Consider the following 12263-nt stretch of genomic DNA (forward strand, 5'->3'; position numbering starts at 1 on the left):
AAGCCCTGCAGTGAGGATGCTGAGATAAGAGGAGATTTACCCTCCTAAAGTAGGAATTACCCCTTAATACTGTATCCATCTCATCTCTCGCTTTCTCTTCCACATATATACACACTCTACCTAACCACATGCAGATATACATACATATACAGAGTATTACACCTCAATATGCCAAGGCTACTGTCCTTGGCATATTGAAACAACATGAGGTTTATACTTTTGGTGGTAATTGAAATATCTCCACATTTATTGGATTGATTGTTGTGAAATTTTGTACTGATATTCATTCATTCCCAGAGAATTAACTATAATAACTTTGATCCCCTGACTCTTTATCTAGCTCCATAATCATTTCAGTTTGTCCAATACTATGGTTTATGATCAAATAACTGATCTAACCTGATCTGTACTTTGTGTTAAGTGCTCAGTAGCAAATGTTAGCATACTAAAACTCTAAACTAAGATGGTGAACGTGGACATGAACAACATACCTGCTAAACATCAAGATGTTACCAGACACTCTTAGTACACTGTGTACAGTCTTAGTCTGGTTTAAATGTCATTTTTAGTGTTGTGAAAACCAAAAATGCACCATAAATTCCTCCACTGTGTTGAAGCGGGGGCAGGAATCTCATAGCCACACGTCTCAAAATGTGAGAAGATGAAACTAAAACATCAGAAAGAGAAAATATGCATTTTTGCAGTTTGGTTGAAGGAGCCCCTTAAAGTCATTCCTTTATCACCTATTTCACCTTCTTCACCTCCATCATCTTTCTCCTGCTTGGCTTCTTCCTGCTCCTCTCTCTATATATTTCTACCCATCACTCTCCTGTTTGAATGACAGGAAGATATGCTGTCTTATCATCTATTCATCTCTTTCTGGGTAAAGGAAATTAAACTCTCACTACACACTCACTATCTATTATTCTTTTCTTTCCTTTTATATTTTGTTTTTTGGATATTTTCTGCTTGAATTTATATGTGGGTTGGATAAAAGCAGATAAACCTTTGTTGGTAAAGACACTGCTACATTTGCTGATTTCTGAGATCCTTTGTAGGAGGGCTTCTATGCACTTTTTTTACAAGCATTTTATGAATGCTTTTGCTCTGAGGGCCAATAATGCCCTGCTTCAATTCCTTCAGGTAATAGTGCATTTCTTTGCTTTCAAGGAGGAAGGCGGAAACAATCAAAGAAAAATCATGAGAAAGTATCTTCTATGGAATCTATCTATTCATTCTCCTTTTGTGTCAAGGAAGGTCTCGTCGGTTCCTACAGTAAGATTTTGTACCTGAAACGCTTCTCTTACCTCAGTCACAATAGGTTAATTAACAACTGCATCTCATTTATGGTGACCTGACCATGAGGCTCCCCCAAGAGCCAAGTCACATTTCAAGGCAATCATAACTGTACCGCAATAAAAATTGTTCAAGTAATTAAACAGCACAAAATAACAAGAGCAGGGACAGCATTCAACTACAATAAAATCGGGAATGTAATAAAAAAGGGTTAGAGAGCAGGTCTATATATAAAGGTCCTATGACTGCTAATCCTTTTGGCAGCTTTTTTTTTTTTTAAGATTGCACCGTGTTAGGAGAGACATGAAATAATGGAGTGAGAGAAACATTCTACACGAGTCACTGACCAGCCTGCTGGGCGACTGGCACAACTGCCTATAACACACAGACTAAATGTTATGTCTGCATGCCTCCTTACCTTTATTCCTATTGCTTTTTCTTTATCCGCTCTTAGGGTCAACAGATATGGGCTCTTGAAGCTCAATACCAAAACACTTAGGATTGAAGTTGCTAAGAGCAATTTCTTTTTGGCTTAGAAAAAAAGTGGAAAAGCTTCTGAAGCAGCATTTAGGCACTAAAGAGGCATTAAAATGATAATAGACAGAATATTATAGATTTTAATGTTACCACTACAACTGTAATTGCTATGTTTAATGTTCCTGTTACTTAGTACAGTTTGTCAACAAGTCCTCCAAATTAAATAGCAAAATAAAGTGTCTGTAAATCCCCTCTAAAACGACAGATGTAAGTGCCCGATTTGATGAACCTACCAGCAGATCAACCTCATTTGTCAGTGCCCTCGAAAACTGTTGAAAATTATTCCAGTACTGCTATGGTTAGGGTTTGTTAGACTTAGGCACAAAATGACATTGTAAGGGTCAGGTAATGTGGTTTGGATTTAAACTAAATGGGGCTTTAACCTTACCTATTTTGTTGAGGTTAAGACATCCATTATCGTCATGGTTAAAATTATAACCAGTTTGGTTAAGGTAAGGGGAAGATTGTGGTTGTGATTAAAAGAAACCAATGTTGAATGTCAGTAGGAAATTGGAAGTGAACAGTGGTCTCCGATGTAAAAGTTTAATGTTTTGTTTACCCATCCATCTATCCCAACCTCATCCCTCTGCTGACTTTATGGCCATATAACAAAATCAGACTTCCTTTGCTTCCCTCGGACTCATACTTTCTATTACTGCTGCTACTACTGATCTCACAACAAATACTACCATGTCTTGACTTGACTAAAATACCACACCTGCTACAAATAGAGACATACAAGTGATAGAATCATATGTTCTCATAAGAAACAGCTCTGCTGAAGGCATCCAGGGTAGCAAGAATCAAGAAATACAAAAGCACTTCAACTGCATTTCAATATCATTTCAGATGTCCAGTTAGATAAGAGGCTAAAACCAGGTTCAAATTGCATATCAGCAAACCAATAAATTACTCTAACTTTTGTCTGCCTCTATCACTTACTCAACCCTCCCTCTCTTTTCCATATTTAAGGCAAACAGCCCCCTCTCTTTTTTAAGGGAACCACTGACCCCATAGCTCTCAAATAGTTTGCGTGATGAGTACCCATTAGCAACTTCTGGCTGAAGACTGTCTGCCTGAATGCTGTTTATAGCAAACTGTCTTATGTATAGTTGGTCACTCCCTTGACATGATTGTGTTTGCCATATCCCACATTTGATTATGCATTGCTGTTCTGTATCATCCTCTGGTAGTTTGTGTGTACACATTGTAAATAAATTACCATAAATCTGAGAGAAGTTGTCATGACTCTTTCGTGTGCAAATATTGGAGTACGTCAAGTTCACAAGAACTAGAAAAGGAATGTTTTGCACGGAAATATATTTCATATATTACCAATGTTTGATGTCGTACACTATATTCACTACTAACATTTTATGTAAATGCTAAGTGAATGTATTGTATCAAGTGGGAAACAACCTTTCAGTAGGGTAAAATAGGACATTTTGGTTTTAACATGAAGCCAAACTAAGTTTGATGTCTTGTACAGTGCACACATATAAGCAAAATGCAGTAGACCTACAACATAAAGACTACTTTTGTAAAACTAAAATAGTAATTCTTACAAAAAACAATAACAACACAAATAAAAATTCAGAAAAAACAAACAAACAAACAAACAATTGGGTGTTGATAAGCTTTTTGCAGGGAGAGGGTGTTTTGTCTTTGAGGCAATAATTGTTCCTCATGTAAATTTTCTGGAAGAAATAAGAGTTAGAGAAAGAAAAAAAAGACAAAGAGAGAGAAGTTGCATGAAAACACTGAAATACTTTCAGTGGATATTTGAGCTGCAGTGGAGATGAGCAGTTGGGTCAAATCTGTGATTCAACCAAGCCCTGAATGCTGGAGATTGCAGGTTATGACCTCCGTGAGTCATACAGTGTGACTGATATGTTAGTAGAGGCGGGCAGTGGTAAAGGTGATCCATTTAGATGGAGCAGAGTGATGCAAAAACAACAGCTCACACACATATCGCTGTAATGAAGTTCTAAACCTGCAATATGAACTATTTTCATAGTAATGCTTGTTATTTTTATGTTGGTATGTATAGATTTATGAGCCTTTCACTGCTCTCACCTCCATATCCAAGAATGTAAAGCTCGTATATTATCAAAAATGAAATCAATATGCAGCGAGTCTGTAAAAATATATCAAATTCCATCAAGTAATAAATGTGACATCTTTTGCCACCTCACTAAAAGTTATATGTTTGTATAAGGGCTGCAGCTAATGATTCATCTCATTACTGATTAATCTGCAGATTATGTTCTTGATTAATCGATCATTCCTTTTTGTCAATGAAAGGCATGAACAATGCCTTTCAAAAGTCCAAGGTGAATCCTCATGTCTTGATTCATCTGAGTAGCGATCCAAAACACAAAGGTATGTAGACTACAATTACATGAAACAGAGAGAAACAGCAAATGCTCACATGAGATGCTTGGTGGTTTTACTTGAAATATGAATTCAATGATTAATCAGTTATCAAAATATCTTATTTTTGTGTTGATCGGCTAATTAATTAATCAAATAAACGTTTCAAATCTAGTATGAATCAAATATAAAAGGGGCATCTGCAGTGTAATTATAGACACATAGCAGTGAAAAGCCCTGGTACTGTCCTCTGTGATTGAAAGCGATCCTTACAGAGCTTGAACCTGGATAGCAGTAGGAGGACAGATGATGATATAATCAAGACTGATATCATGCCTAAAATTTGTTAACTAAGTGTTTTATCTCCTGCCCTACAGCTCCTCCTGGGCAATCCTGAGGCATCCCTAGGCTTAATATGTACGGATACTGTATATATGCATATCTTCTCCCTGTTGGACATTTCCAGAATAAATCCACAGGGAAGCATCCTGGGGATATCCTAACCAGATGATCATATGACCTCAATTGGCTCCTTCCACTGCAAAGGAACAGCAGTTTTACTCTGAATTCGTCTTGGATATCTAAGTTCCTCAACTTATGCCCAATGGTGAGCCCAGCCACCCTGTGATGGAAGCCCATTTCAGCTGCTTGTATCCACTGTATAAACCCAAGACCATAGCAGAGGTTTGAAATTTAGATTGACTGGCCCTCACCACACTTTCTTCTGCATCACAATAGTTCTGTATAGCATTGTTCTACTGATACTACAATAAAGTAGGCTGAAGCTACAGAACAATATGTACATTTAAAATTGTTGTAATTATTCATCAATTTTCATGTACTGTATATGTTTTGATAGGTTAAACATAACTCATTCATGTGAAAATATTAGACTTCAGCACCTCAGTACCTGTGTCAGGAGGCATGGCTAGAGGAATACAGGAGTCTCCCTGCCCTGTGGATGGAGATGACAGTAATGTCTTGGCCAGGAAGGCAGAGATTGGCTGAACCAACAGAGATGTCAGACTTCCTCCTCCCTCTCTTAACACCCCAGCTAGAAAGAAATAGAAAAATACAAGAGGAAAATCAGAGGAAATCAAGATGAAAAATCAGAATGAAAGGAGATGATTAAAAAAAAAAACAAAAAAAACAGACAATGATACACTTACAGTATGTAACTGTCACATCATAGGCCCTGCACATAAATGTCATGGCTGGTAATTTCAGCTCCTCCTTTACAGAAGTTATACACGGAAATCCTCAAGGTTCTGTTTTGGGTCCCCCTTCTGTTACCTATGTTAATATTTTGTCATAGTGTTTCTATTCATTGTTATGGCAGCCAATTGTATGTACCTGTGAAACCCTATAAATACAAATTTGGCTCTCTAGTAGAAATTCACGGATGGCATCAAGAAATTGTTCTGATTGATCTTTCATTTTCTGAATGATATACAGTGCGTACAATAAAAAAATTAGTAATATTGCTGTACTTTATAAGGCCAACAGTCAAAAATTTAGGGTTAAATCCTAACATAGGTTTTGAAAGTTATATAAAATGATATTTGAGTACCTGTATTTAATCAACTGAGAAATATGTGAAAGATACATAGGACCATGAGCATATAACAGTTTGGGCATACAATCTATTCAGTTGAGAAGATACTGTAAATATATACTGTATGTACAACATTCAGCTAAAACATAAAAACCGCAACTGGTTTTAATGATTTTGCTGATTGATTTAAATCATTTAGTTAGTTAATTTACACACTTTTAAAAAGCAGACATCCTAGCATCAGCTGGCCACAATATTACACTAATACTTTATTTTTTGTCTTTTCTGTTTACTGTGAAATGACATATCAAAAGGTCCTGCACATAAATGTCATGGCTGAAAAGTACATGCACATGGTCACAAGAAGTCACAAGGATGCAGACCAGTTAGTGTTTATCTTTTATAAAACTTGCAGCCATAATATAAGAGGGAAAATACAATTGGTGAATTTACTGTAGTAAAACACAGCTACCATGACAGTTTGTCACTGTCAACAGCTTGTAAGTCAGTCCGACATGATGGAAGTGTCGGTCCGACTTCTCAATGCTACCCTTTTCTTTCAGTCTACAGTATACTGTTCATGTCAAAGGAGAAATTACACAAAATAAGCAGGGGGAGGCGCATAGAACAGCTGTTTATGGTTTGCCTCTCTCTCTCTCTCTCTCTCTCTCTCTCTCTCTCTGTCTGTCTCTTGGTGACTGTCCCTTCACTTCCCTGTCGTTTTCCCTTCTGTCTGTAGATTGCTACAATGCAGATGTGAATGGAATTAGGTCTATTTACAACCACAAAAAGCAAGCGGACTAAGAAACGAAACTAAGTGACGTGTTCTGTCTGTCTGTCTATCAATCTCCTCCGCTCCACACAACAAACAGCACTGTCCATGGTTCTGAAACAACACCTAAGCGTTAGTCACATGAATCTCGGCCAATATTTTTGTTTTTTGCTGTACTTTTTTTGTTTTTTTTCAATGGATACATGAAGCTTAAACAGAGATTTTGATAGTGACAAAGGAGGTGACAGATCCAATCTGGGAGATTTTGTTCAGGCGGGATATGGCACAAATTAAGCCCGTGGCAGCAGGGCCCAATAAGCTTGACTGCACTCTTGTCTCAGTGTTGTTAGTTAGATGCCAGAGATATTGTTTATCCTTCACAGCCCTAAATCACAGGATAAAGGTATGTGTATGTTTCTGGGAACCTGCAATCTCCATTACCATTGTTATTATGTTTCAGTTGTCTCTCTCTTGCCCCTCTTTCCTCCATCTTCTAGATCTAGTGAACTGACCGCTGATAGAGATTAAGTTTTCCACATGTGAAACCATTCAACCATTATGTGCATTGCTCAGGGCAATAGAGATGGCTGCACTGTTTGATTTGCCCTCATTAAGAGAATAACATTTCCTTCCTAATTCTTACTTCAGGTCCACGCAAGTTTAGTTCAGAGCATTGCAATGCCAATCCCCCCAGCACAATACATACCTGAGATACACACAAAACATGTACTACATGTGAGTGAATATCATGACCCAGAGTAACAATATACAATACAAATTAAAGGGCTAAAAGACAGCCAATTTTTCACTGCTGTCCAGCTCTAGTTGCCATTGATGCTTGAGTTTGTAGTGGATATCAGACAATTCTGCAAGAATGAAGGTCTTGTTATCTTTAAGGAAAGAAGGTGAATATATTTCCCATGAAGGGTAATTTATGTTTAAATCTATTGGTTGTGACATAAACATCATGTTTCTTTTTCATTTTTTAATTTTATGTTTTATTTATTTAATTGTTTATCTTATGTTTAAGTTGGTATAAGTTAGTATGTGTTCTATTTTTCACTGGGCTGCAAGACATAAATTAGGAAAATTAAGGTAACTTTCACACCTAATCAGTTTCATTCAGTTCGAAAAAACTGGTGTGTTTTCCTGACTGGTTTGGTTTATTTGGTTGGACTGGTGTAAAGCCTGACAATTGTTTAGTTGGAAATTGTTGTTGGGAAACAAAAACAACTGGCCAAAAACAAATTCTCAGTCAGCCCCAAAAAGTTCTCAGTCCATTTTCAAGTGAACTCTGGCACCTTTCAAAATGAGGCGGGGACAGGAAATAGACCAACCACAGGATTTTTTTTTTTAAAATCATGCTAAAATAACATATCTAAGTAGATATGGTGAACTGACAAGAAAATGGTGAACTCATTTTTTTTTGGGCATTTCACTACCAATATATAACAAATATATGAGACACCATGTCAATGAAGGTACATCACCAAACCTATAACCTATCTATGAATGACCTGTTATTCCACATTTCCACACCACTTCACCCTTCTTGGTTTATTTTTATAGTGTCAAAAAAAACACAAAACCAGCACAAAACCAGCACGGATTTTCCCAGATTGATCAGAGATGATCAGACAGATAAAAAAAAAGTTTCCTTTTTTTTTTTTTTTTTCCTTTTCTTTTTTATATTTATAAGTTAATTATATCCAAAAAAAAGCATGACTCTCACATTCTCTCAGTAATAATCAGCTAATAATGTTTTGAACAAGTTTTTCAACCCCTCTCCTGTGTGTTTATGTTTATAACATAAAGAAGATGTAAAAAATATAATAATGTGCAATAATACTACTAAATACTAATAATTAAATAAAATTAAAATTTGTTTCTTCTCTTTGACACCAAATGATTTAAGTATACACAAAGTATACACAAAATAAAGCAAAAAAGCAACCCCTGCATCTGAATGAATTTTATGTTATGATTTCTATGGAAATGTGATGATGGTGAGGAGATCACCAAAAAAATTGTCAGTTACCTGTCAATCCATATAACAAGATATTTACTTTTGGAGATTTGTTTAATTCCTTATGTTTTTACTCCACTGAAGGCTTCATTGACATTGAAGCCCATGCACAGACTGTTACCAGAGCAAAGTATCTGACACATATTTGAACTAGAGTTACTTTTCCAATACAAAACCATGTGTTGCTCCACTGATATAACGCAAATAACATTTTTCACATTCAGTTGAAATCACAACACAGCTAAAAAGGAAGAAAACTAAACCTGAGAACTGACAAAATCTTTTTGGCATACTCCGTCAAAGGAAGTGATGGGTGATTAAAGGCCTCATTAGTTATATTCACCGTTAAATGATATCATCAACGTGAGTATCTGTTATGGGAGGTTAAGTCCAGATTGTGGAGCTGACTTGGGAATAAGAGGGTTATAGCTCCTGTAATGGCACATAAGGTATGTTCTGCTAATAAATTTAAAGGAGACATGTTCATGAAGACTGGGACCTGCAAATGCAAAAACAAACGTGTCAAGGTGAGAGATCCATCACTGCAAACCCTGCCCTTTAATAGTTAGATAGACAACAGTAATTTGATGTAGAATTACATATATATACACACATTTATTTACTGATATTTGCAGTTATGAATGAAACAAAATTAAATTGTAGTCTAGTATGAATTAATCAGTATACCAGCAAACAGTTTGTTTGGGTGTAAAGACGTTATTTAAATAATATGAAGCAGACATGCCAAACGTTCTCTGGCTCCAGCTTCACAGTATAAGGATTTGCTGCTTTCCTTTGTCTTATGTGATAGTAAACAGTATTTAGGAACAAAGAACAAAGAATCATTTCGATAACATTACCTTGCACTTTAGGAAATTGGGGACCTTTTTCACAATTTTCTGGCATTTTATTGAAAAAACAAGCAGTCAGTCAATTGAGAAAAAATAATGATGATGAAAATAATCTTAAGGTGCAGTCCTTGCTCCTAAACATACACACAAAACACACAGATAAAATCTGCTGGGCAGAACTGATAAATGAAATGAAAAACTGATTTTTCAGTACATCTCTCTCTTTGACAGACAGTCTTTGTGGTTCCTAACAAGCAGCTCTGATTTACAGAAACATTTTGGACTGTTGTTTCAAGACCATATCCTATCCAAAATTCTTTCTTAAAAAGATCAATCTCCACAAACATGTTAGTTGTTGCCGAAATTGTAAAGTTAGTTTAGAGATTAATTTTTATGCGTTGCATAATTTTTTGTAACCACACGTCATACCTTTGATAGACATCTGTCAGCTCTGAGTATGACACATAGTCCAGTGAAAAAAGCAGCCATAACCTCAAAAAAGTGAATGAGGTGGGTTGTGGACGTTATATCATTATTTTTATTATAATTAGTTTCAGTTTAGTTAAAATACATGTCTTTAAGTTAAAATATATGTTTTAATAAAGTCAATGTAATTGTGTCTCTGTACAAAATATCATGTGTTGTTTAATCAACAAACATTTAAATTAAGTGAATTAAGATTAGATACCTCTTACACCATGAAAGTGACAGTAATGCAACCAGCTGCCATAAAATCCCAAAGAAGAAGATTAATGCGCACAAAGCCACTTGACTTCTTCTAGTTTACCTCCAAATCTCCCCTGAGTTAATTTGGTGGAAAAGCTGCTGTTGGTCTTTATTTTCTGAGTGAGAAGAGGAAGGAGGGCATTTCCTTTCACTTGTACCTATTTTTTGTAGTATTTTCATATTGAGCATGATTTTATTTTGTGCTTATGATACAAGACATGTTCTATATTTTTGGCGTGCTTGTGCAGTTGAGAGAGCAGGTGGGTCTTGGACACGTAAGCTAGCTAACTTAGCTGCATGACCCAGGTCGGTCTGCTTTTATCGCGCTGAGCCTTGCCAATCCGTGAAAACCTTACCACTATGAAACCATACCATAATCGGTATTTAAATATCATTATATATATATTCAGTCTATGAATGTTACTCTCTGTAGGCGATAGCAACACTGTTTACCGGCAGTTCAAATCCTGAGTCTGTGCTGGTGACCACAGAGAAAGCTCTGTTTTTTACCAGTCTGTGTTTAGTGCTGAATAGGCTTCTTTTGAGACTGAGGATCTATTGTTTGGAGATTAGTTTCCCTCTCCTGTTCCTGTTTGTAATTTCCGATGGAAGGATTATTTTACTGGTGACTGATCCCTGTCAACTGTTTCAGAGTTGAAGTTACTGCTGATACAAACCCATCATCTTCCTGCTGCTGCTTCATATTAAAAGCTTTCCATTGGCAAACCACTGGGAGGCTTTTATTGAAAGAGGTAAAGGAAATGCTATGTGTTTGCATGCGAGTAAAAACAGGTAGTTTTAAACAACCAGATATTTTTGGGCTATTCGGTTAACAGACCAATAGTCAGTGTAACCTTATACGTACTGAAATAAAGTACCGGTAAGTGGCTCTAGGCTTGAGGTAACGTTATCAACTCAAATTCCGCTAACGTCTTATGATTATGTAGTCTTGTATTCTGCCAATAAGCTATATGCTAACATAAATGGAAAAAAAATAGTTCCATGTCACTGAGCAGACATGAGTTTTAGGTAAATGTAGTGTGCCTCTCTTTCCCTCTCAACCTTGCATTTATTTTTGAGCACATGATTGGCCAAAACTTGTATTACATTTTCTTAAAAGGTGCCACATACTATCTTTTTTAATCTCTTACAATACTTAGCTAAGGGACTTGAGCCTTATTTTCCAAGTGTTACACAAACAATGCAATAGGCCCAATGAGAAGCTATGTACTGTGGTACTGCAATGTTGTGCTCTCAACGACTATTATAATTACTTCAGGTACTGCATTCAACACAGACAAATTATGGGAAAGGTACCCATTGTGGTGGCAAGATTAGCTGTAACACTGCATGGCACTAATCTTTTATTTCAAAGTAGTAGGGCAGGACCCATCCACTTATTTGTGGTGAATTTTACATTTGACCATGTACATTTATTTAGACTATGAAATAAATTATGGGTGCCCCCCAGCCCAATCAGTACACTTTACAGTTTTTATTTATTTATTCATTTATTATTTTTAAATGGGTTGAGTGCATGGAGGTCATGGTAAGGAATTACATAAAAGTAGACTTACTGGAAATTCATCCATTGTAGCTCAAACTCACCCTGTTAAAAAGTACACAAATAATTAATCTGTTAACATCTTTATAGACTTATTTTGGTTTACTTTCTATCTCTTTTTGTTATCATCATGTTGCAATAATTTAAGGTCCTAAATGATGGTTCATTGATAATTCATGCTACCTCCTACCTGGCCAAGGAGAAATCATCACACACTAGCTACTTAATTACTGCAAATTGGGTTGCAGTATTTTTAATTTCAGAAACATTAATTAGATGACAGCTTCATTCTCGCGTGGGTTCCGAATAGCTTATATACTTTTAGATCCGTAGTTCTCTTAAAAGCAAGTAATGAATTTAATAAGTTGATGGCTCCTGTTTTCATGTTGAATTTCAGATCCTGGCTGTGATAGTCTTTATCTGCTCCCTCCTTCACTGATGTGTAGGCAGTCTGCTGAGCTTGTGCATGGTATGGTTAACAGTCAAACTTTTTTTAAAGAAAACTGTTTTACAAGTTACTGATATCCCTATGTTTTTAGTTTTTTTTTGTTTGTCTTTTTTTC

The 12263-nt window shown here is 36.1% G+C and overlaps 1 protein-coding gene across 1 annotated transcript in view; it reads right to left on the minus strand.

The window, feature by feature from the left end:
* Positions 1–12263, minus strand: part of LOC120790382 (inactive N-acetylated-alpha-linked acidic dipeptidase-like protein 2) — a 458890-nt gene that overhangs the window by 179351 nt on the left and 267276 nt on the right. The window contains exon 8 of the mRNA XM_040127816.1: positions 5117–5260. Within this exon, the coding sequence (XP_039983750.1) occupies positions 5117–5260 (144 nt within the window). The remainder of the gene's footprint in view (positions 1–5116; positions 5261–12263) is intronic.

The sequence above is a fragment of the Xiphias gladius genome, chromosome 6, assembly GCF_016859285.1.
Source record: "Xiphias gladius isolate SHS-SW01 ecotype Sanya breed wild chromosome 6, ASM1685928v1, whole genome shotgun sequence".
NCBI classification, from domain to species: Eukaryota; Metazoa; Chordata; class Actinopteri; order Istiophoriformes; family Xiphiidae; genus Xiphias; species Xiphias gladius.